A 26,710-nucleotide genomic window follows, 5' to 3' on the forward strand; every position below is an offset into this window, starting at 1 on the left:
AATCTCAACAACCATATCAACACAAAAATGAAGGAAAATGTGTTACCTTAAAAAGTTACCTTAAGGAAAAAAAAAAGTTACCCTAAGGAAGTCACTTACTAATTTCAAGTGTTTTCTTTCCTCCTCTCCTGATATTCATTTCTTTATTTTCCCAGTAGAGTCAAAACCCTCCTTACATGCATTGGTTTCAATTCCAAAAAGCATATCAAGATTATGATGGCTCATTATTCACAGCAGAAACACACATGAAAATGTTCCTAGTTTCTCCAGGAAAGGATAGAATTTCTTTTTCTAGAGATTTTTGAAATTAGCAGAAAATGGACATGATGATTTCAGTACCTGGGAAATGGTAAAATCTATGCCAGTTACAATTAGTGGAAAGCAGGAGAAAGTTCTAAAAGTTTCTGAGAGCTGAAATTGCTGGTATTTTCCAGCAAAAGAGGGGAATACCTTCAGATTAGTGGTCAACGAGCTCTATCCAGGAAAGAAGCAAAAGTTGTCACTATAAGAGTCAGTCCATGGACAGAAAGCTGAATAAGAGCTGAAGGATCGTTGCGTTTTAAACACAGCATCTCGCTGCTCATAGGCTCTGCAGCGTCCATGGCATCCTTGCCTTTGGGAGGGAGCAGTATAACTGCAGAAAAGCAGACAGGGCCCTTTAACCCACTGACCTCTTTTAATCTGCTTGTTAGCCTGGCTGTGGGCAGGACCAGGGGGCCTGTGATCAATGCCTCTCTGGGGAAAGGTCAGAGGTCAGAGGCACAGTTCCTCATCATCATTATTCTCAATTATTCTTCATTCAGAGCCACTTTCTCCCCACTTTTGAGGGAAGGCCCTGTAAGCATTTTCCAGGACACTGAAGGGTGATGACCCAGCCCTGCACACTGTGCTTCCTTTCCTCCCTACCTCGCTTACTGCATCTCCCTGACCAAAAAGGATGATAGTGGGTAGAAACTCACAGAGAGGCCCCCGCAGGAAGAAACTGCAGCTGTGAGCACAGGTCTGTACACAGCACACTCACACATACCCAGCTCAGCAGAAGGCCTTGCTGCTCCCCAGGACCGACTCACAGTTTTATGACAGAGCAATTCAAGGTAAGGCCTTTGCCATCAGACAAGACAGAGGTTCTATGCTAAGTCGCTTCAGTCGTGTCCGACTCTGTGCGACCCCATAGACGGCAGCCCACCAGGCTCCCCCGTCCCTGGGAGTTACTAACCTTGGAATCTTTTTTTTTTTTTCAATTTATTTATTTTAATTGGAGGCTAATTACTTTACAATATTGTGGTGGTTTTTGCCATACATTGACATGAATCAGCCACGGGTGTAATTAACCTTGGAATCTTAGGCAAGTCACTTACCCAACTGAACTTTAATTTCCTCAACTCAACAACGGGTATAACAGTTTCTCTCGCATAGTGCTATGGCAAGGATGAAATGGAATAAAGCTCAAAGTAAAGGATCAATGCATGTTAGCTATTAATATGCTGAATGTCAATTCTATGATTATTTTAGCAGTACGATTTTCTGTATTTCCTTGATGATAAATGTAAATAATGGTCATTGCACAAAAACTGAAATATAAGGAAAAGTATAAACCAAAAAAAAAAAAAAATCCTTGATAATCTACCCCCAGAACTGAGCACTGGTAACAGTGTGACTATTTCTTTTCAGTGTTTCCTCTGTGCAGAGAGACACACACACACTACGGCATCACCTTGTAATAGCAGAAACAACTGCTTGTCAACTCACCGGGCCCTGAGTTCAAAGTCTGACACACACTTCTTTCTAATTCTCATTGTAACTCTGTGAGGCACTGTGATACCCAGTTCACTTTCAGTTCAGTCACTCAGTCGTGTCCAACTCTTTGCCATCCCATGCACTGCAGCATGCCAGGCCTCCTTGTCCATCGCCAACTCCTGGAGTTTACCCAAACTCATGTCCATTGAGTCGGTGATGCCATCTAACCATCTCATCCTCTGTCATCCCCTTCTCCTCCCGCCTTCAATCTTGCCCAGCATCAGGGTCTTTTCAAATAAGTCAGTTCTTCGCATCAGGTGGCCAAAGTATTGGCGTTTCAGCTTCAGCATCAGCCCTTTTCAATGAATATTCAGGACTGATCTCCTTTAGAATAGACTGGTTGGATCTCCTTGCAGTCCAAGGGACTCTCAAGAGTCTTCTCCAACACCACAGTTCAAAAGCATCAATTCTTTGGCACTCAGCTTTCTTTATAGTCCAACTCTCACATCCATACATGACTACTGGAAAAACCATAGCTTTTACTAGATGGACCTCTGTTGGCAAATGTGATACCCATTTACAGATGAGCAGAGCAAGGCTACAGAGGCTATGCAACCAGGTCCCAAGGCCAGCAGTTCCTGAACAGAGCTGTGGCTGCGGGCCTCTCTAGCTGGAGCGCCTACCTCTCTGCCTGAGGACAGGCAGCAAGGGTGCTCCCCGACCTCCTTGCACTTTTCCTCTCCTCATTCTTTGACTCTGCCACTTCTGAGGACACAAGCTTCTACAGAAGTGGCATCATTTTCTTCTCCCTGCCCTGCCCAAGTTGAAAGAATCTCAAAGAAAGGAAGCAGGGTGGGGAGGGCAGTGATCAGGATGTCAGAACCACCCACATCATGCTCTAAGCCTGTGCCTACCCCTCCCAGGGGATGCTTCAGGCCTGAGTAGTCACCTCCTCTCACTTTCATCAAAGGCTCCATGACCCTGTCAGATGGGATTTGGACAGAGAAGACTCTACCAGCTATACTGGCTTCTACCCGAGGTGGGCAGGTGCCTTTCTGACATCCCCCTGCGGAGATAATACATAAAGATGCAAGTTTTGCCTCTAATTACTCTTAGCCTTATTTTGATCCAATTAACCTTAAAATAGAACATGAAGCAAAACCTTTGGTTCCACTACTCAATCAGAACGGTGAGTTTGCAAGCTAAGGGTTAACTGACTTCATGTTTATTGAACTGCACCAGTGATAAAAGTTCAGGCACCCACCTCTGGCCCCAGGCCCCATTCTGGGATGGTTATTCACACACAATTGACTTGCTTAGAGTTCCTTCCTGCAGAGGACCACTAATGACTCAAAGGTTTTTAAAAAAAAAAAAAGTTTGTTTTCTTCAAGCTCATTAGGAGATAAAAACCATTCACCCAACAACACAATGGAGAGCAGAACATTTACCTTTGAAGAAAATAACAATAACAACCACCATTGTTCCCATTTTTAGACACCCAAATATCAGACTTGGGGCTTCCCTGGTAGCTCAGCTGGTAAAGAATCCACAGGCAATGCAGGAGACCCTGGTTCGATTCTTGGGTTGAGAAGATCCCCTGGATCCCCTGGAGAAGGGACAGGCTACCCACTCCAGTATTCTTGGGCTTCCTCGGTGACTCAGATGGTAAAGAATCTGCCTGCAGTGTGGGAGACCTGGGTTCAACCCCTGGGTTGGGAAGATCCCCTAGAGGAGGGCATGGCAATCCACTCCAGTATTCTCGCCTGGAGAATCCCCGTGGACAGAGCAGCCTTGTGGACTATAGTCCATGGGGTCGCAAAGAGTCAAACGCAACTCAGCGACAATGTACACAGCATATATCAGACCTTGGTGCCAGATCCTGTTTCTGTATTCTCATTTCATCTGTCCACACCTGGGGAAAGGGGCTATAAAACTCTTTTACAGAAGAAGAAAACTGATTCGGAGATTAGTAAGTGACAAGGCTAGAATTCGAACCAAGAATCACCTGAGAGCCAAGTCTTTCCCAAGGAGCACAGCCTCCCACCGTGAAAGGACTCTCTGCACAGTGTCAACACACAACAAACGGGTAAATCATCAAATGATGAAACAGAAAACAAACTAACGAGGCGTCAGCTAATGACGCGGCCGTGGTTTCGAGGATTCTGCAGAAAAGCTGAGGGCCCATCCTTGAGGGTAGCAGAGGCTCTCTGAATGTCAAGGTGCAGTCGTGGCTCCTCCTGCCTGGGACAGTAGCTGTTGCCTCATCCAGTGCTCCCAGGCGGTTTCAGCTCTTCCAGCCCCTCCAGCCCCTCCCCCACCTGGCACAGGGGTACTTGGGTTGAACCACAGCTAGCTTGGGTGGTCCTCATAGTTCATTTGAAAAGTGAGCCTCAGATCTGAAGACCCAAAAGACAGACCCAATAAAAGCTGACCTTTGACCCATGTGGGGGAATGCTCCCTCCACAAGCTAAAAAGGGGCAGCTGTTTTGGAGCCATGAGGACATGCCGGCCCTTACCATAGCCACCTGCCACCAAAGCTGTAGAAACCATCCCCTGCAATGCACCACATTTTCCCTGCCTGGGATATAACTTCTTTTTTTCTTGAGAACTTTTAGGTCTGGTTGTCCGTCACTAGCCAGCCCAGACCAGGACCCAAACTTCCTGCGCTGGATCTTAGAGCAGCATTTCAGGTGTAACTTGGAGGGAAAACTCTGGGCTCGCCCACAGCAGTCTGGTTGGAGAAAGATTCCAGGCAAGGATTAGGGAGCTGGAGTCCTGACACAGTGCAGTGAAGGTGCATAATGTCCGCTCACGTTACAGCACATTAAACGAAGTTGTAAAATAGTAGCTGAAAGTGAGACAGGCCAAACATAACACAAGAAGTATGAAAAGCAAGGTGCCGATTTTCCAACAAATAAGTTCATTATACGAAGAATCAGCTTAGGTTGACTTAGCCTCTTAATATCCAATACAGCTGCTGTGAATTTTTTTTTTTTTGAGAGGGGGGCAGCATCTTTAAAGAGTTCACCCCAAAAAGTATTAATTCCAGTTTATTAATAATACCTATTCCCTACCGAGCCCTTAGTTTCGGTGAGAAACTTACAAATATAATTTCTTATGCTCGCAGTCCGCTCAACTAGGTGAAAACTTGCCCCAATTTAGTGAGGAGGAGACTGACATTCAAGGGGGTAACTGACTTCGCCTCAGATCTGGCTAACTTCCACGGGGAATTAAGGTCCCCGCCAGCTGAAACCATCAGGTAAAGAAGTCACAAAAGCAAAACCCAATGAAGAGCCTTCCGATCACTTTTTATCCTTGTTATGGAGAAACCATTCAGGCTTCCTAGAGCAGAGAGGAAAAACCGCCGCTCTCCGCAGTCGTCCCCAGAGTGATGGGCGGTTATTTTTGAAATCGGAGGAGGGAAAAAGTACCTGCAGCCTAAATGGTTCTCACAAACTTGAAAGAAAACGAAGGCATTGTGAGAGGCGGGAGAAGAGGTCGCGGTGCATATTCAAGCTGGGCTCAACATTTATTTGCCCAAACAAGCCAACCCTCAATAGAGACCAACACCCGCGAGCACCCCTAAGTATCAAAACACAATGAGGGCGGGGTGGAGAGAGAGGGACAGACCACGCTGAGCCGGGACCCGCCTTGAGAGCACAGACCTACACGCAGGAGACAATCCCTGGCTTGGGCAACCCCAGAGAGCCCCAGGAATTCCGGGGTGGAAGGGTCTGGGAGATAATGCAGCCCATCCCACCCGCCTTCAATCGCTCACACACACACGCACATCGACTTTCCTGGTTTAAAAGGAAACACCACCTGAAATCTATTTTCAAAACAATAAGGGAAATACCAAGAACCGGACGCACTTCGGGGACTTTCCATTGTGGGAGACAGCCCTGATGGGATGCGGGGCCGGGGTGGGTGGGTCGGTGGGGGGGCCGTTGGTGGGGAATAAAAAGCAGAGCAGTTCCCTGGGAGTGAGGGCTGCAAGCCACCCTTACCAGCTTCATGGTGGTGTTATTCTGGTCCCAGCGCCACAGCATCACGCTCATCTTACTTCAAGGCAAGGAGGGAAGGAAAAGAGGAAAAAGAAAAAAAAAGAGGGGGAGGGGGCCGAAGCACCTGCCCGCGCGCCGGGCAGGTTGGGCCGCCTGGTCCGGAGTCGTTCTCTCCGCCTCCGGCCCCTCCGGGCATCCCCGGCGCCCGGGGCCGCCGCCGCGCGCTGGGACCCTCCCCGGGAGCCGGCGCCCGCGCTGCCCGGCTCTCGGGCCTCCCTCGCTCGCTCCCCGCCGGCCTCCCCGCCTCCGCCAAATCAAACAGCTCCCCCTGCGTCCGAGCGCCCGCGCCTCGCAGCGCGGGGGCCGCTGGGGCCGCGGCGGAGGGGGGTCGGGGCCGGCGGGCTCTCCGCCTCCTCGCCGGTCCGCGGGCTGCCCCGCGCGGCCCCCGGCGCTTCTACGGGCCAGACCCCCGCCGCGGGAGCGGCGGAATAGGGGAAGGGGGCTCGGGGGAGGGGAAGGGGCAGAGGTGGTTGAGGAGGAGAGGTTCTTCAGTCTCTCCCGGAGGGTGTGGGTGGGCGGGGCAGCCAGGCAGCAATTGGGAAGGTCCGAAGGGGCAAGGTGGCGCGGGGGCGGGAACCATGGGGGTTACCCGAGCGTAATCGGTGGCTACCGGGTCCTCGCGGGTCCTGAGCCCCGACACGGCCCGCGCCCCTCTCCACGTGCGCTCAGCTCCGTCTACATTTTGTTTCTGCACCGAACTCACTCAAGTTGTCCGACAGTGGTCACTCTGGGGCCGCCGCACCCCCAAAAGCAACTGGAGGTGGAAATACCATTGCTACCCTCCCGCTCCCTGTCACCTCGCCCCCTCCGCCCACCACGCGCACACACGCTTCCCAGGAACAACTGGAGGTGGATATATCATCGCTACCCTCTCCGCTGTCACCCCCCCACCCCGCCCACCACACACACACACGCTTCCCAAGAGCAACTGGAGGTGAATATACCATCGCTACCCTCGCCGCCCCCTGTCACCCCCCCACCACACACACACTCACACACACACTCCCCACCCCAGCCCACACGCTGCTCCGCCAGCAACATTTATTTCCTGCTACGTGAAGGACGCGGTGTGTTTTCAAACACACCTGGCTGCTGCTGCCAAAGAAAAGACATCCGTGGAAGGGGTGGGGGCAGACGAGGACAGGCGGGCCGAGGAAAAGGCGATGTGGCCTTTGTTTCCGCTTCTGCCTCCTCCACCTGCCGCAGACCGGGGACCGGTCCCCCCCACCCTGTGCCTTCCTCTGAGATGTTGGGGGGCTGGCATCTCTTCACCTTCCTGCTCAACCCTTGGCTTGGGTCCCTTAATATACCACTGACTCTCCAAGGCTCCCTAGCAATGTTCAGTACCCTGAAAAGGCTCAGGAATCCTACTCCCCATGGCAAGGTGGCACGTGCCATCCAGACCTCAGTGCTGTATCCGATTCGGGCTGCACTGACATCTTAGGATGGAAATTCTGGTTCTGTCCTGCTGATATAGAACTCATGCGATTGCCTGATTCATTTCAGGAAGTCAAAACCGTTCCCAATGAGGGGAGGTGATAAAATGGGTACTGGTCTTCTCAAAGTGATCTTTAAAACATGCAACTAGATCAAAATGCTGCCTTACCTCACTACATTTTTCAGGATTTGCTTTCCCTTCATGGTTGAAAAATCCTAACTCTGTTTCTGTGACTTGCAGCTTTATTTCCCAGCCTCTCCCCCTGACTTCTGTGCTCCAGCAACACTGGCCTTCTTTCTTTTTCTCACACATGTGGAAATCGTTCCCACCTCAGAACCTTTGCACCTGATAGTTCCTCTGCCTAGTCTCCGTTTCCCCTAAACCACCCATGGTCTCATTTGCACATCACCTTCTCAAAGGGACTTTTGACTTTTCACATAGCGACCTTCTCCTTCCCATACTCTTCTACCCCAGGACTGTCATCTTTCCTTCCGCGTTCTACTCACTTTGTGAGTTTAACCCACCTGTATTCTTGTCTGTTTTCTGCCTCATCCCATTAGATTAGAAATTCCACAAAAGCAGAGACCTTGTCTGTTTTGTTCCCCCAAAGTGCCTGGAACTGTGTTTGGTGCAGAGTGGGAGCTGAAGGAAATGAAAACTGTTGACAACTGACCTTCTCTAAGTTCATGCAACTTCCTCTGCAGTGAGGACTGAGCCAGTCCCCGGCAGCACAGCCCACATCCCACATCCTGCTGGAGGCCCTGATCTAGACCGAATGTCTGCAAGGGACCCTTTAATGTATATCTCCACATATATTTCTGGACAGTGAAACACAGTCATCTTTGCTCCTCCAGGGAAGGGGCACATCCTAGGGAAACATAGAAAGGGGAGAGAGGGTGTCATTTAAAAAAGCATATTCCACATTAAAGTATACTTATGTATTTGGAAAACAAGATTCTAAAATAACTTTTTTTTTTCCCCTGAAAATAAATCTGGACAAAAGCTTATTGGCTGAGAGAGCAAAACACAAGCTCTCTATTGCAGCTGCTTTAAGCTGGGGTTTCTTGGAGTCCAGAGACCTTCTGGTTGTAAGAAAATGTTATGAGACTGGGTGTTTGTACATTTTCTGGGGAAGCATCTACAGGTTTATCACATTCTCTAGGATACTTAGAACATTTTAAAAAGAAAACACGTGTCTCCAGGAAGCCACCGAATGAGCATTTGGTTCCCAGTCAAAATCTGGCTGGTCAAAGATGGAAAACACCACTCCTGGTGCAGGGAGGAGCTGGTGGGGGTGCCTTTTGAGAGGGTACCTGCCCCAGCTTTAATTAAAGAGAATGAATCCGTGGCCTTGGCTTTCAGATCTCACACCCATCAGATCACAGGTGTGCTAGTTTCTTTAGCAAACACTCCTTGATCACCTACCATGATTCACTTGCCCAGCTCTGTGCTGGGTATTGGGAATCAACAGAGGGTGTGTGTGTACACACCCCTACCATGCACATATACATTCTACTGGAAGATGGACACATATACAACTAGTTGCAGTGCAGTGTAACAAGTGCTTCAAAAGAGGGCTGTACACGGCTGTATAGGCTGGGCCAGAAAGAAAAAAGTTATGAGCAAGACGAAGAAATTCAGGGAGGTGACACTGACCTCCATCTGGAAGGATGAAGGCAGGCTGGAAGAGAAGAGGCATGCCTCCCAAGAAGAGAGCATAGCATGTTTCAAGAGGACTGAAAAAGCATGGCAGGTTCTGTGTGGTCAGAATGTGAAGATGCAGTGGCAGGAAGTGGGGCGATGTGTCAGGCTGGAGCAGGCTAGGTCCTTATGAAGGGGACTCTGCCTTTAATTCTTATGAACTGAGAGTGATTTGACCAAGTTCCTGTTTTAGGTGAACCTCTCTATTAAATAGCAAGAGGATGGCTTTGACAAGGTAGAAGCTGGAGGGAAGGAGACCAGTTGGAAGGCTGTTGACGTCACAGAGGGAAGACAGAATAAGGACCTGAATGAGTGGTGTGTGGAAAAGGAGAATGACATCACAGCAATCCACAGACGCACTGAGTGACTCCAAGGGGTAATGGCTGTGCGTTCACCAGGTGTCAGGACTCTGCAGATTTTCAGAGACAGACATGGCACCCTAAACCTCCTATCCCTTGGAGAGCTGTTTCTCTTTCACCAGGTGCCTCTCCCAGAACTTTTCTTCTTCCTCCCATTTCTGTCTTCTCCCACCGAGGCCTTAGCTGTGAATTCAGAGAAAGAGATCAGCCTTTCTACGTGTGAATCACATAAGACTAAGCTAGTGGGAATAAGGTTTGTGAGGGTCTGCCCTGAAGTGGGGTCTGCTTCCTCCCAGCTGCTGGCCTCTCTTTTCAGGCTGTGGTCTTTTGACCTTGCCCCTGGGCCTGACAATTCAGTGCTGACCCTCACAGGAGGTGACACCCTCAGCTTAGCCCAGCTCCCTGAGGGTGGCCTCTTTTCCACTCTCAGCGTAGTCACGAGGCAGGACTCCACATCCTAGTGTTGGGGCAGCCCCTGGTGGTGCTGAAGCCCCAGAGGCTGAGTTCTGCACTTTGCTAACAGTGTCCTCTGTTCTAGATCTTTCCATCCCCAGCATCCAAGAGATCCATCTCATACCATCCAGCATTGGCTCATTCCCATGTCTGTCTTCCCTCCTCTCTACTCGGAACTGCAGCCCAAGCTTCGGTGGACACTTAATACATATCTCAAGGATGAAAATGGGGGTGTCCATCTTGCTCCTCAAGGCAGAATGAAGAGGAAAGAAGAGTCAGGCCAGAAAGCACAGTTTGAGGCTTAGAATCTCAGAGACCGCCTCCTCCATGAACTTTCTTTGCTTCGCTCATAAGCACCTTCTCACTCCTAACTCCTGCAAATCCAGCTCCTGTCTGATAAACTAATTTGTGTCCAGCTGTTAATGGTTTAATGCGTTTCCCAGATAACGGATTTCAGTTTAACAGGGGTCTTCCACTCTCCCAGCCAAAGCAGTGACTAACAGGGGAAAGTTCGGACGCCGTGGAGGCTGGCCCGGGCAGCAAGCAGACAACGCGGGCTCTCCAGACGGGCCTGAATGTGCGCTGGGGCCTCTCCACCCACACATGAGGCGGACTGTGGGGACATGCCAGCTTTTATGTGGTTGGCCCAAGGCTGACAAAGTTTCGACCAGAAGCAGTGTGCTACCACAGAGTGAGGGATGAGCCAGTTAGCTAGACATGGGGAGTCCGCTGTTCCTCCCCACCCCCTCCCCGCACAAATAACTGACATTGAATAGGAAAGGACCACAGAAAAGTCTAGCACCACCTGTCAAATGAAAATCCTAGCCATATTAGCAGCTATTTATTAAGCATGGCACAGATCAACTTCCACTTACTTATTCATCACAGCCCTGCTAAGAAAGGTCAGAGAGGGAGAGTGATTGACTCTATTCAACCAGCTCAGACACCCCCCAACAGGTCAGTCTGCTTGACCCCCTATCTCTGCAATGTCTGTGCTATTGTCAAACTACATACAGGAAATGAAAGCCCAGAAATGCCATCCCTGGGATAATGAAGAGGGCTTGTGAGCAGAAATTTTTGCCAGAGGATCTCAGGCTTATTTGAAGTCTCTGTTCCACTCTGGAAGGGCCCTATGATCTTGGCTATGGGGAAAGAAGGTGTATAAAAATTAAAATAAAAGGTTTGAGGAAGTACTCAGCTGGCAGGCTTTCCAGACTTGATCACCCAAGTTTAGAAAAGCACTAATCCTTCCTGAAGAAACAAATGCTTGCCGAAAGCCAGGGACAAGGAAGGCCTGAGCACGGGAGGTGCCGTCTCCCCTCTACCAGCTTGAGTAACCTGAAGGTCAGCCTGGGAACACTGAGGGGGTCTGCAGAGGGCCTTGCAGAAGTGATTGGAGGGTTTGAGAGTAAGCTGTATGGCTTTCAAGGGGGCAGAAACCTTGTCACAGTGACAATCTACGAATGAATGAATGAACATGCCCCTAGAAAGGGCTGGGCTGGCTGGGCGAGCAAAGGACTTCTCTCCACTCTTGCCTCTTCCCTTTTTCCTTAAGATAGAGAATTATGTAAAGGCATCTCCCAGCATACAAACTGCCACTGCCTGTCATGTGTTCCATGAACAGGGTTTAATTGGTTGCTTCTTGGCACACAATTTTCTTTCTTCCTTCTGGCGACAGGGGTCAGGTGGTGATAGAGGATTTCTGGGTGGAACAGGGTCCCCAGTCACTCCTCCCAATGTCCTGGTGGTCTGTCCAGCCCCCTGGACTAGGCTACCACTTAGCCTGTCCAACCCCCTGGACTAGGCTACCACGGGCACACCGCCACACCCTTGGCTGGGCTGTTCCCTCAGGTTGCATGTGCTTGTCCCTCCATTCTCTGCTGGATGATAACCTGGAAGAATGTTGTTTCTTCAGGACCCTGAGCAAAACTAGCGCAGTGGGTGAACTTCTCTTAAATCCCTGCCCCATCAGAACACACCCTCCTCTGTGGTCCCCAGTAGTCTGTTTCTAGCTTCTTGACAGCCTTTATAAAAATAGCCCATCCTCTTTTGGAGTTAGGATTGGTATATTTTATTTGCTGTTATGGATATTAGTATTTATTAATGTTGTTACCACTAGATTATAAATTGCTTAGAAACACATGCTCTATTTTATTCATCTTTGTACATGCAGAATAGTGCTTGGCTTATCATTGGTGTCATGAAACACAATTGACAAATTCAGAATGTCAGGGCTATAGGGGGCATAAAGATCATCCAGTTCCCCTTCCCCCCATCTTCCAGAAGAATCCTTGTGTATAACTCCTTCCACTAGAACATGCAAAATGTATGGAAAATAAACCCAACTGAACTAGGAGGCTAGAAGCACCAGACACGATGGCATCTTGGGAAGATTCTTGGGAAGATCCTTGGGAAGAAATCAGAAATCCACGGTTACTCAGACTAAAGGGTCACTTGTTTGCTGAGAATTTGGATATCTGATATTTCCCTTTAAAGGTTACTAGAAGGAGAGCTTTTGAAATTCTGCCTTATATTTCCCTATAGTCAACCTAAACACTGCCGAACACATAAGGGGCACGGGGTAAAAAAATCAGGGTGAACAAATAAGGAAGTAAAGGCTAACTTCAAAGCTCCAGGGCAAGAGGTTTTGACTTCTACAGGGCAGCCGAACTGGTCCCAAACAACAGAGGACACCTCTCTGAAGAGTGAGCTTGTTTATCCCTCGTATCCGAGGGTTGCCAGGTGCCCCTGGTATTTATTTGCTCTACTCAACACCCCAGGCCTGGGGGCTCCTTCTCCAGCCCCTTCCCCTCCCACCGCCTCAATGAAGCTGATAAAGGGTAGAAACTGCACAATCTTTGACCTCTGACCCCCTTTTGAAGGGTCTCCACCCAGTCCATCCTCCCTCTAACTCCCACCCTCTGAAGAGTACCATCTCCAGCTCTGACCTGAAGGAGCTGTCAGGGCGTGGGGACCCGAAGATGTTTTGGGAAGTGACTTAAAGACTTGTTTGGGGCTTATCTAGCCTACTCAGTTGGGCTAGGAGTTCACATAAGGTGAAATAAATGACTTCAGCAAAAAAAAAAAAAAAAAGAAAAAAAAATTTTTTTTTTTTTTAAATTCTGCCACAAAACTGAGGGCACAGAAATATGGATAGCTATTGTCAAAGCACTTAAGAAAGTTCAAGGGCTTCTAATTTTTGTCCTCTGTTCTGGTTTTGCATCTGAGTGATTCAGAGAAACAGTTTGGAACAAATCTGCCCTCAGACTCACTGGGGTGTGCTGGGTCGCTGGGTTTTGCTTTGTTTGGTTTTCGGTGGTTGTGGTTTGGTGGGGGAGAGGGTGGTGTGGTTTTGTTTATTTTATTTTCCCTGTGGGATCAGCCCTTTCATTCTGGGCCAGTGCTGGTCACCAGGGATTAAGGTTAGCAATTTAAGAGGCAGTATCTTTCCCAAGGGGCCGTGGTCTACACTTCCTGGGGACTGTTGAGGAACCGAGCGCCTTGCTAATAACTCTGCTCTTGGGAGTGCAATTGATTTTCACGGAGAAGTTACATGATGGAACGATTAAAGGCACACAAATATCCTACAAGTGGGCTAAAAATTATTCCCCAGTGGGTTTTTTTTCCCCCCTTAGAACAAAAATGGTAGGTAAATTGATTCCACTCTTGTTAGGCATCCTGATCTCACAGGGGATGGCCACACACACAGCCGTGTACACAGTCCACCAACAGGGTTCCTCACCCCTCCACCTCCACCTCCCAGAAAAGGGTGACCATGATGAATGCCCCTGAGGACAGGGTCGGGGCTGGCACTCTGGATCCAGTACACGGGGTCTGAGATGAGGAAAAACAGGAGGAAACAGATGTCTGAGATGCACCAGCTGAGAGAAAGTGTATACACAATCACCCTCTATTCCAACGTCAACAGAGGACAGCCCGGGAAATCCCAGAATGAGGGCGCTATTGTTTAGCAAAGGAACACTCCCAGCACCACTAACTCACATCTGGCTTCCGTGAAGGCCCATGAAATTACTCTGGCCTTAATTACTGCTGCTGTTGATCAAAGGGCCTCAGCAATTGAGGCCATTTCTCAGATCCTAGACTAAGAGTAGAGAGTTACTTTCAAGCCAGCCCCCTTTCACAGCTTTCTCTGGTCATGCTGCAGTCAAATGTGAGCATCAACAACACAAGGTGACCTGGTATTATGTTTATCAAAGCACTTCCTCATCAGTTACCCAGGTAACTACTTTTAGAACTATTTATGAACTACGTTGGATGGCTGGCATGATTTTCCAAGGGGACCCTGAGGCACAGAGAGGGTAAGTCAACCATCCAAAGTTACGCAGCTGTTTAATGAGAGGCCCAAGCTAGGACTTAGATCTTATTGGCTGCTATCCAAATCCACTCTCATGGGTTCTCAAGACAAGTGGACTTTACATAATAAGAGTATTATTAACAAAAGCAATAGCAGTAATAATAATTGATGCTTTCACCAGTGAATTTCTATGTGTCAGGTACCATTCTGAGGACTCTGCATGTAAAACCTCATGTGAAACCTTATGAAATAGATTTGAAAATTACAGAGGGGGAATCCGGACAGAAAGGTGAAATAACTCACCCAAGGTCACAGAACTGGCAACGGACATCTCTTGGAATTAAACTCTGTTAAGATGCAGAATCTACACTCTTAACCTGTGCTGTTCCATCTCTCTTTGTGGTACCATCATAATATAATGTGAGCCTAACATGAAAAAATACTATAAATGTAGTCCACTGAAACGGTTTTGATAAAATAGGTACCATTTCCATTTAGTGGGGTTTTGTTTTGGTTTTTGGCTTGTTTTGCTTGGTTTTTATGATTGTTGTTACTACAAATAAAATTCCATCAAATGCACCAAATTCTTTCTCAGATCATGCAATGGTACGTTGTTTTTCAATAGCTCTGTGACCTGGGGCAAGTTATAAATCTCTCTGTCTCCTCTTCTATAAAATGCGTATGATTTATATTTACCTCACAGAGTTGTTTTAAAAATCAGGTGGGATACTATGTATGAAGGCACCCAGAAGCTATAAATTCCTAGAACTAGTTTCCCAAAATTGATAGTAAGCAAAGTTTACTTTGTTCAACAGTTTGCATATGTCTCTTAACTACAGGACTCCTGGGAGGCTTAAATACGCTAGTGAGCATCCCGGAGCTCAAATAGGAAACCAGAAGGAGTATTTCCCAAAGCTGACTACAGAACTCTTTGGAGAAAGCATTTCTCCAGCTATAATTCCAAGTAACCCACTTCACGATTTGTCTCCCACAGAGTGGAATCTGGCATGTGCTTTCCCAGAGGATCCCTTTCTTCAGCAACATTCAGAACAGCTCCAGGCCATCTGAAGTCACTCCTAGATTCTCCCACTTTATTTTGAGACTTTGCAGCAAGAGACTTAAGTCTGCACTTCAATTATTATAACTATCAGTTATATCTTCATAACAGGATATGAGTTACAAGTGAGAGGGGCTCTGGGACTCCAACAGAAAAGGGGCAAGAGACCTTAGATGATCCCATTCTAATTCTTGTGTCCTACATGCAAGCTGGCTCCTCCTGCAGAATCACCCCTAGTCACTCAGAATATGTGGCTGGCCCCTGACATAAAACCAAGATTTGAAGGCTGGTCCCACTGCTGATGAATCCCCATCCTTACAGCACACACAGAGTATATGGGGAAAGAATAACATGGGACTGGCCCAACACATGGGGTGTAGTTGGAGGAGAATGCATGCCTTTCTCTGCTCTGACACCACTATCCCATGGAGGTGGACATGAGATGTCTAAAATCCCCATTGTTTTATCCTAAAAATAAAAGTTGCTAACGTTTATTGAGGACTTGCCTCCTTAGCATGTCCCCAAGACTGTCTAAGCTAATTACCATCTTCCAACCTCACAATAACTCTTTGAAAGTGGTACCATCAACATTTTACAGAGCAGGTAACGGAAGCACAGAGATGTTAGGTAAATTGCCAATCATAATAGCTCATAAATAGCGTAGCTGGGATTCCAACATGGGTTTGCCTGAATCCATAGCCTTGGACCTAAGGTTTTAGGTTGTCTAGAGCAGTAATCCTCAAAGAGTGGTCTTCAGACAAGCAGCATCACCAATACCCGGATACTTTTTAAATATGCCAATTTCTGGGTACCATGCCAGGCCTACTGAATGAAGAATTCTTCTTGTTGCTGTTATTTAATTGCTCAGTCATGTCTGACTCTTTGCAACCCCATGGACTGCAGCATGCCAGGCTTCCCTGTCCTTCATCATCTCCTGGAGCTTGCTCAAACTCATGTCCATTGAGTCAGTGATGCCATCCAACCATCTCATCCTCTGTCATCCCCTTTGCCTCCTGCCTTCAGTCTTTCCCAGCATCAGGGTCTTTTCCAATGAGTTGACTCTTTGCATTAGGTGGCCAAAGTATTGGAGCTTCAGCTTCAGCATCAGTCCTTCCAATGACAGCAATCTGTGTTTTTTACAAGCCCTGCAGTTCACTCTGAGGCCCAATAATGATTGAGAACCACTGCTCTAGGGGCAAGGGCTTTGTACCAGGTGATGGCGTCATATTACCTGAGAAAGGTAACACAGCCAGCCAGAATGAGTCATTATCTAGAAATGTCACCCAGCAACAAGCAGGGTGCATTAGGCCAGGGCTGGGGGGTTAGTAGTTATTGTGGGAAAGAAAAGTAACAGTGAGATTGGTGGTCCCAGGGCACTAAGGCCAAGACAGAATGGGGGGAGAGCCGAGGTCCAGCTTGAGGGCAGGAAGAGGCCAGGGCAGCCAGACCTGTGAATACGCCACCACTCCCATCCCATTCCATCCCATTTCCCACCTTCCCTCTTCTCACAACCACAGACTCTCAGGGCAGTGTGGTCCTCAAGGATTCCTGGGTTCCCTTTCTACCAGAGCCTCTGCTTGGACCCCTGCAGTGACGAAGAGCTCATTGCTTGCAGGGTGGTTCTTCTCCTTTCTGGAAGCATCTGCTTGTTACATTACGTTTGCCGTCTATGAGATTCCTGTGTGTTTCCTGACACTATTCCCTGCCTCTCCTTCCTCCACTCCATGGGGGCCGTTCCAAACTCATCTGCCTCTGGGCAGCCCCTCAGATGTTTGACAAGCCCAGGCTTCCTGGGTCCTCTCTGGCCCAGGACTAAGGCCATGGCTCTTTCAAGAATTCCTCTTCTACCCATTTTCATGTCCTTTCGCCACCCTGGGCCACCTGAAAAGGCTTGCATCCGGAAGCTATCTGCCACTTCCTGTTGGCTGAAGTCACCAACCTCCACCAGGCAGAATAATACCAGACTCTCTGAGCAAAGAGCCCTGCCCCCCAGCGGCGCCTCGCCGTGCTGTGCTATCCTGCAGTGGGGCTGCCCAGTCCCCTTCCTGAAAAAGGGGCCAAGGGGAAGGAGTGCTGACTGCTTTTCCTTCTCTTCTTCCTGATGAGAACATGGAAAACAACAGCCCTGCCCTTCAGAGATTGCCTCCGTTCTTCTGCTTTCTCAAGGAAATGTTTCTCTGAGACTCACTCCACGTGCGAGGAGAGAGGCCCACCAGTGAGAAAGTTCTGCCCCCTTCACCTGCACCCCCCTGCCCCTGTCACCTGGAGGAGCTCCTGTTTCCTGCATCTCTCCAGTGTCCCATGACTGGGGGGATATAGGAGCCTGTTGGAACCCTTGGCTCTCGGAGTTGGTAGACATCAGGCTATGTCAAGGCCCCACAGCCTCTGTGCAGTTGGTGGGATTGAACCCTTCTGCAGGGATGAGATAGTGATGAATCTGTCTTCTCTGGACAGACTGTGGTTATCTTCTCCAAGGAAGCCAAGGCAGAGGCTGGACTGGCAGCCTGGAGATCAGGGCTCTAGGCCCCCATGGTCCCAGGGCATCCTCCAGAAACAAACTGCTTAAATTCAGACTTCGGTCCACCCTGGCTAGCTGTGTGACCTGGGGCAAGTTATTTAACTTCTTGTGAGGCCTATGATCTCATCTGCTCATGGGGACATATACATGAGGTGCTCTCTTTCAAGGCTGCTGTTGAGGACCTCATGTGACATGCATGTGAACACTGGGCACAGTGCCTGGCACATGGTCAGGGCTCATTGGATGTTTCTTGTTTCTATTTCACACAACTTGATGAGGGATCAAGTTACACATATCTAGAGCCTTTTTAACTTCTCAAAGACTTTCTTAATTCCTTGGTGATCCTAATAACTCAATGAGATGACGATGTCAAGACTTACCGCTACTATTGTACAAGTGAAAACACCAAAGCCAGAAAGGTCAAGTAACTAATCCAAACTCACACAGCAGACTGGTCATCAGATCCCAAGCCATCTGACCTCCTGCTTCCAGCTCCTGAGGCACGGCTGTGATGGACAGTCTGATTTGTAATACCATTGCAATTTCCCCCATGTTCTACACCTGTCTTATTTTCTAAAATCAAGAGCTAGACTCTTGATCTTGGACATAAAATTCTCAACAGTAAACAGGCTCCCCTGTTCTACACTCCATAGTTTCTATCCTAAGGGGCATCCAAGGAAGAGATTCCTATATCTTCTCACTTCCCGACTTGGCTCCTGGGGCAGGGGTGGGTTTGACTGGTGTATGAGTCAGTTTACAGCCAACTTCACTGCTTGATCCAAGGCTCATTGTCTGACCCTGAGCCAAAACTTGAGGATGTTGGCACCAAGTTGCCCAGGAGTCCTCCACAGGACCACCTATGCAGCATCCCATCCACCCTCTGGGTGGAAGGAGCCCAGCCTCTCTTTTGCAATGACTTCTGGACTAGACAAGGCATGGAACAAGACCAGGTGGGAGTGTAGGGTGGGAGAAGGGTATACCTGCCCGCTCTAGATGTACCGCTCTCACTTGCCAATCCAAAGGGACCCCTTGCAGGAGATTCTGGGGGTGTTTGTGCCTGGGGCTGGACATCACTATGTTCTATTCAGTGACTCCAGAAATACCAGACCTTTCCACCATGTCCCATCTGAGCCTGATAAGCACCATCTCTTCAATGTCTCTACTAACTGGATCGTGGGTTGGCTTAGCTGTATATTCCAGGGAGGGACATTTTATCTCAGTGCTCTTCCTATGGCTCCAAGAGATGCTTCTCTCCGTCCTCAGGAGACATCAGGAATTGGCTCCACTGAGCACTTATCAGCCAGGGATGCTCCAGTGACATCAGCTTCCTGAGAGCTGGACAGTTCCCCTCACTTCAAAGCCTGGCTTTGCTCCCTTCCTCCCTCTGCTCCTCCCCTGTTCACACTTGGATTCACCTTCAGACCCCACGGCACATAGAACTGGCTTCTCACAGTCCTCGCTGTCACCCAGAGCACAGCGTGGTGTCTTCACCTGATCTGTCTTCACTAGCCAGAGCCCACAGGTCTGAGTGGTTATAAAGAAGGGCCGCTTCGCTGTGCATGAAGGACATTACAGGGGCTGAAAACTATCTGGCAACAGAACTTTTTTTACATTTATTAACTTATCCAACAAATAATTTTTGAATGACCACTAAGTGCCAGGTTCTATTCTGGGTGTTGGCGAGGGAGTGTGGAGAGAGACAGATAGCCTGCCAGCAAGGGGCTGACATTCTACAGTGGCAGAACTGCCAAAGAGGTAAATGTATAGGACGTGATACAAAAAAACGGTACAGCCAGTTGAGGGGCAGTGTGCCTGCGGGGGAGGGGCAAGTGCCAAGGAGACACCTCCCGGCGGTGACTTGAACAAAGGAAGGAAGTGAGCCACGAAGTGACTTGGGGAAACGGGGTTGGAGCATGCCTGGGCCCTTAGCAGAAGGTGGCGGTTGTGTTCATGGACAGCCTGCAGGCCGCCGAGGCTACAGCAGAGTGAGCAAGGCAGATGGTGAGAGGTGGGCTGGAGAGAGAGGTCCAGGCCAGCTCGTGGAGAACAGGGTCAGCAGCCAACTATAGCCCCTGGCCTGTTTATGTCAGCCCATGAGCTAAGACCAGTTATTACATTTTTTGAAAACTGAAGTATGGGTTGATATACAATGCTGTGTTAGTTTCAGGTGTGCAGCAAAGTGATTAAATTACACACACGCACACACATATTCTTTTCCATTTCCCAGATTCTTTTCCATTACACATTATTACAAGATACTGAATCTAGTTTCCTATGCTATTCAGTCAACAAAAACAAGACCAGGAGCTGACTGTGGCTCAGATCATGAACTCGTTATTACCAAATTCAGACTTAAATTGAAGAAAGTAGGGAAAACCACTAGACCATTCAGGTATGACCTAAATCAAATCCCTTATGATTATACAGTGGAGGTGAGAAATAGATGTAAGGGCCTAGATCTGATAGCTAGAGTGCCTGATGAACTATGGAATGAGGTTCGTGACATTGTACAGGAGACAGGGATCAAGACCATCCCCATGGAAAAGAAATGCAAAAAAGCAAAATGGCTGTCTGGGGAGGCCTTACAAATAGCTGTGAAAAGAAGAGAAGCGAAAAGCAAAGGAGAAAAGGAAAGATATAAGCATTTGAATGCAGAGTTCCAAAGAATAGCAAGAAGAGATAAGAAAGCCTTCCTCAGCAATCAATGCAAAGAAATAGAAGAAGACAACAGAATGGGAAAGACTAGAGATCTCTTCAAGAAAATTAGAGATACCAAGGGGATATTTCATGCAAAGACGGGCTCGATAAAGGACAGAAATGGTATGGACCTAACAGAAGCAGAAGATATTAAGAAGAGGTGGCAAGAATACACAGAACTGTACAAAAAAGATCTTCACGACTCAGATAATCACGATGGTGTGATCACTGACCTAGAGCCAGACATCCTGGAATGTGAAGTCAAGTGGGCCTTAGAAAGCATCACTACAAACAAAGCTAGTGGAGGTGATGGAATTCCAGTTGAGCTATTTGAAATCCTGAAAGATGATGCTGTGAAAGTGCTGCACTCAATATGCCAGCAAATTTGGAAAACTCAGCAGTGGCCAGAGGACTGGGAAAGGTCAGTTTTCATTCCAATCCCAAAGAAAGGCAATGCCAAAGAATGCTCAAACTACCGCACAATTGCACTCATCTCACATGCTAGTAAAGTAATGCTCAAAATTCTCCAAGCCAGGCTTCAGCAATATGTGAACTGTGAACTTCCTGATGTTCCAGCTGGTTTTAGAAAAGGCAGAGGAACCAGAGATCAAAATGCCAACATCCACTGGATCATGGAAAAAGCAAGAGAGTTCCAGAAAAACATCTATTTCTGCTTTATTGATTATGCCAAAGCCTTTGACTGTGTGGATCACAATAAACTGTGGAAAATTCTGAAAGAGATGGGAAAACCAGACCACCTGACCTGCCTATTAAGAAATCTGTATGCAGGTCAGGAAGCAACAGTTAGAACTGGACATGGAACAACAGACTGGTTCCAAATAGGAAAAGGAGTATGTCAAGGCTGTATATTGTCACCCTGCTTATTTAACTTATATGCAGAGTACATCATGAGAAACGCTGGGCTGGAAGAAACACAAGCTGGAATCAAGACTGCTGGGAGAAATATCAATAGCCTCAGATATGTAGATGACACCACCCTTATGGCAGAAAGTGAAGAGGAACTAAAGAGCCTCTTGATGAAAGTGAAAGTGGAGAGTGAAAAAGTTGGCTTAAAGCTCAACATTCAGAAAACGAAGATCATGGCATCCAGTCCCATCACTTCATGGGAAATAGATGGGGAAACAGTGGAAACAGTGTCAGACTTTATTTTTCCGGGCTCCAAAATCACTGCAGATGGTGACTGCAGCCATGAAATTAAAAGACGCTTACTCCTTGGAAGGAAAGTTATGACCAACCTAGATAGCATATTCAAAAGCAGAGACATTACTTTGCCAACAAAGGTTCGTCTAGTCAAGGCTATGGTTTTTTCAGTGGTCATGTATGGATGTGAGAGATGGACTGTGAAGAAGGCTGAGCGCCAAAGAATGATGCTTTTGAACTGTGGTGTTGGAGAAGACTCTTGAGAGTCCCTTGGACTGCAAGGAGATCCAACCAGTCCATTCTGAAGATCAGCCCTGGGATTTCTTTGGAAGGAATGATGCTAAAGCTGAAAGTCCAGTACTTTGGCCACCTCATGCGAAGAGTTGACTCATTGGGAAAGACTCTGACGCTGGGAGGGATTGGGGGCAGGAGGAGAAGGGGATGACAGAGGGTGAGATGGCTGGACAGCATCATTGACTTGATGGACGTGAGTCTGAGTGAACTCCGGGAGTTTGTGATGGACAGGGAGGCCTGGCGTGCTGCAATTCATGGGGTTGCAAAGAGTCGGACACGACTGAGCAACTGAACTGAACTGATGCTATACAGTGGGTCTTTGTTGTTTATCTATTTTATGTATAGTAGTGTTCATCTGTTAACTCCAAATGCCTAATTCATTACCCTCCCTCGCCTTTCTCTTTTGGTAACCATCACTGAAGACGTGATATGCATATACAATGGACTACAACTCAGTCATTTAAAAAAATAAAATAAAATAATGCCATTTGCAGCAACATGGGTGGGCCTAGAGAGTATCATAGTAAGTAAAGTAAGTCAGACAAGACAAATATCATATGACATCACTTATATGTAGAATCTAAAAAAAAAAAAGAAAATGGCCCAAACTCATTTACAAAACAGAAATAGGCTCACAGACATAGGAAACTGTTACAACATTTGTAAAGAGTTAGGAGGAGGAGGATACAGATGGAGAAAGAAACAGACGCAAAGATGAAGGCAAAGAAGAAGGTGATTTTGCGACAGAGCCTATGTGGCCCACAAAGCCTAAAACAGTTTCTGTCTGGTGCTTTACAGAAGTTTCAGTTCAGTTCAGTTTAGTTCAGTTGCTCAGTCATGTCCGAGTCTTTGCGACCCCATGAACTGCAGCACGCCAGGCCTCCCTGTCCATCACCATCTCCCGGAGTTCACTCAGACTCATGTCCATCGAGTCGGTGATGCCATTCAGCCATCTCATCCTCTGTCGTCCCCTTTTCCTCCTGCCCCCAATCCCTCCCAGCATCAGAGTCTTTTCCAGTGAGTCAACTCTTCCCATGAGGTGGCCAAAGTACTGGAGTTTCAGCTTTAGCATCAGTCCTTCCAAAGAACACCCAGGACCGATCTCCTTTAGAATGGACTGGTTGGATCTCCTTGCAGTCCAAGGGACTCTCAAGAGTCTTCTCCAACACCGCAGTTCAAAAGCATCAATTCTTTGGTGCTCAGCTTTCTTTATAGTCCAACTCTCACACCCATACATGACCACTGGAAAAACCATAGCCTTGACTAGACGTTTAGTTCTCCCCTAATACTGAGATCTGAAGGACATTAAGCTGTTTGGGCTTCGTTTCCAGTACTACAGGGAGTCACTGGGCAGGGGGATGCCGGGGGCCCTGCTCAAGCAAATGGCACAACCTGAGGTCTCCTTGTCAGGGCTTCCTCTGGCTCCGCCATCGGAGGCCGGCTGTAAGGGCTCGGGCGCTGCTGGCACACCGCCCGGAGTGAGAGGATGGGGCTGTGTCTGCGACGCGAGTGGTGGCTGCGCTGAGGATTCAGTTTGGGGGAGTTTTTGTTTGTTTTATTTTTATTGGAATATTGTTGATTTGCAGTGTTTTGCTACTTTCAGGTGTATAGCAAAGTGAATCTGTTATACATATAAATATATCTACTCTTCCTCAGATTCTTTTCCCATGTAGGTCATTACAGAGTATTGAGTAGTGTTCCCTGTGCTATACAGCAGGTTCCTATTAGTTATCTGTTTTGTGTATAGTAGTGTGTATATGTCAATACCAATTTCCCAACTTATCACCCCACCCCCCACCCCCACACCACCCCCCACCGCCAGTCTTACTTTCTGGGGCCTGGAGAAGGGATAGGCTACCCACTGCAGTATTCATGGGCTTCCCTGGTGGTTCAGATGGTAAAGAATCCACCTGCAATGCGGGAGACCTGGGTTCGATTCCTGGGTTGGGAAGATCCCCCTGGAGGAAGGCATGGCAACCCACTCCAGTTTTCTTGCCTGGAAAGTCTTCATGGACAGAGGAGCCTGTCAGGCTGTAGTCCATGGCATCACAAAGAATCAGACACGACTGAAGCAACTCAGCACAGCACCACGCACCTTACTCCCTAGTAACTGTAAGTTATTTTCTACATCTGTAACTCTCTTTCCACTTTGTAGGTAAGTTCATTTGTACCCCCTCCTTTTTTTAGATTTCATATATAAGTAATATCACATGATATTTGTCTTTCTCTGTTTGACTTACCCCACTCAGTGTGGCAATCTCTAGGTACATCCATGTTGCTGCAAATGGCATTATTTCATTCTTTTTTATGGCTGAGTAATATTCCATTGTGCATATCCACTTCTCTGTTGATGGACATTTAGGTTGCTTCCATGTCCTAGCTATTTTAAATAGTGCTGCAAAGAACATTGGGATGCATGTATCTTTTTGAATAATGGTTTTCTCCCAGTGTATGCCCAGGAGTGGGATCACTGGATCATATGGTAGCTTTATTTTTAATTTTTAAAGGAATCTCCATACTGACTATATCAGTTTACATTCCCACCAACAGTTTAGGAGAAGGGTTCAGTTTGGAAACATAATTTGTGTCATCAATTGAATATGAGATGTGAGGGAAAGAGAGGCATGAAGGATGACTCGGGCTTCTAGCTTGAGCACCTGGGCAAATGTTGGTTTCATTTACTGACATGCAGAAGGAAAGCAGTTGGTAAGACAGGTGTGAGAAATCCGAAGTTCAGGTTTGGCCATGATTAGTTTAAGATGATGATCAGACATCAAAGTGGAGATATGTATAAACATTCTCTAGTTGCTAAGTCGTGTCTGACTCTTTGCGACCCCATAGACTATAGCCTGACAGGCTCCTCTGTCCATGAGATTCTCCAGGCAGGAATACTGGAGCAGGTTGCCATTTCCTTCTCCAGGGCATCTTCCCAACCCAGGGATCGAACCTGAGTCTCCTACATTGACAGGCAGATCCTTTACCACTGAGCCACTGGGGAAGTCATACATGGATAAAATATATACAATGTCATTTTCTTATACCAAGATAATAAATGCTATGTATGACTTCTTTAAATTTACATAGTGCTACAGCATATTAATACCCTGCAAACTTCAAAAAACCAAATACATTTACAGTAGTATTATTGATCACCAAAATGAAGGGGAAGGAGACTTTACAACTGTAAGAATGTGCAAGTGTCCTGTTAAGGCAATATTGAGCCAGATGATCATTTAGCATCTGGCACCTCAAATGCCTCAGTTCTGGAATGCCCTTTGTGACAAACATCACATAAAATGTAAAGAATGATGATGTTACTGATGTAGTTGGAAAAAATAATATACTAAAGACTTTTGTGTGCAATAAGATATTCACACACATAATAGTCTACAAGGAAAATGTTCTCTATTTGTCTCTTTCATTGATGAGAAAAGTCCAAGTGAAAAGTGAAGTTGCTCAGTCATGTCTGACTCTTTGTGACCCCATGGACTGTAGCCCACCAGGCCCCTGTGTCCATGAAATTCTCCAGGCCAGAATATTGGTGTGGGTTGCCATACCCTCTTCCAGGGGATCTTCCCAACCCAGGAATCAAACCCAGATCTTCTGAATTGCAGGCAGCCTCTTTACCATGTGAGCCACCAGGGAATCCCTAATTGATTGAGAAAACTGAGGCTTAAAGAGTTAAACAGTTTCTGGAGTTAGTTGTACATGGAATTCAGCAGTGGTAGAGCTGGGACACAAAGTCAGGAGTCCGAGTTCTTCACCCCACATCCACTAAACTGAACACAGCCATGACCGCTCAGGAGGGCACTCTTCCTATTCTGGTGTTTGTGTCTGGGCATTTTCATTCAGATGACATAAAGGACAAACAGTTCCTGATTTGATTCTCTAGTCCAGATCTAATAAAATATTCTTGTTTTCTACCTCTGAATTTATTAAAATTGAAAATGTATATTTTCATTATAATACTTTTTCTTATACTTTTTAACTGATGAAAATGATACATGCTTATTAACTAAAATTGAAAATACAGAGAAATACAGAAAGGGAAAAATAGAGAAGAGTGCCCAACATTTAAATATACTCATGACTGAATATTTTAGAGCTTTTTAAAGGCTGCATACACACTATCTGCTCTATAGATAACAAGTAACTTCTGGGGTTCAGAAATGTGAGCTCAGAAAGTAAAGAGGGCCCGAAAGGAGTCAATAAAGTAGATGGTAAAGGCTCCAGGTAATAAATGATTAAAAAAGGCTGACATTTTTTAACATAACACAAAGATGTGTGTCAAGAATTGTGCCTAGTGGTTGAGGTGCACGACCTTGGCTAATTCTCACACCATTTTACAGTAGAGGAAACTCTTCAGCAGCAGAACTGAGACTTTAACCCAGAGCAGGAGCTCTTCAGTCTCATGTCATTCTATTCTAGAGAACAGTGATGGTCCACCATGAGGCTAGTGGGTGCTCAGTAAATAGTGAGTGCTCTTAAACAAATAAATCAAAACTAAGGAATCTGATAAATTCAGAATAAAACTAAAGGAGAGGAAGATAGTATAAATGGGGGCAACGTAGGATAGACATTCAATAAATAAAAATGCATTCAATAAATATTTCCTGAGCATCTGTAAGTGCTAGGCACTGAGTCAGACACCAGAGACCAGCAGTGAAGGTAACAGACCAAAATCCTGAGCTCAAAGTGCTTACTTTTTCGTAGCTGGATCACTGTGGGTGGTTAAATCTGGGAGCCACTCAGCATGGCTTGCCCTCAGGTCCTAGAAGTCTATCTTGTTTCTCTCTGATACAGAGTCACCTTGCATCAACCAACTTCTAAAAAGTAAAGAACTTCAGGAATGGAAAATCTAATTATGGAGCATTTCTATTTTATTCTTCAGACCAAACACTGCCTAAGTTGTGCTC

The 26,710-nt window shown here is 47.1% G+C and overlaps 1 protein-coding gene across 10 annotated transcripts in view; it reads right to left on the bottom strand.

The window, feature by feature from the left end:
- The window catches only part of NAV2 (neuron navigator 2), a 771,667-nt gene that overhangs the window by 343,678 nt on the left and 401,279 nt on the right, over nt 1-26,710 (bottom strand). The window contains exon 1 of one of the 10 annotated variants that reach the window (XM_044943488.2): nt 5,745-6,213. The exons of the other annotated variants lie outside the window; for them this stretch is intronic. Coding sequence (XP_044799423.2) covers nt 5,745-5,795 — 51 coding nt within the window. The 5' untranslated portion in view covers nt 5,796-6,213. Of the gene's footprint in view, nt 1-5,744; nt 6,214-26,710 lie in introns of those variants that run through there. 10 annotated transcript variants of the gene reach the window in all.

The sequence above is a fragment of the Bubalus bubalis genome, chromosome 5 (genome assembly GCF_019923935.1).
Source record: "Bubalus bubalis isolate 160015118507 breed Murrah chromosome 5, NDDB_SH_1, whole genome shotgun sequence".
NCBI lineage: Eukaryota > Metazoa > Chordata > Mammalia > Artiodactyla > Bovidae > Bubalus > Bubalus bubalis.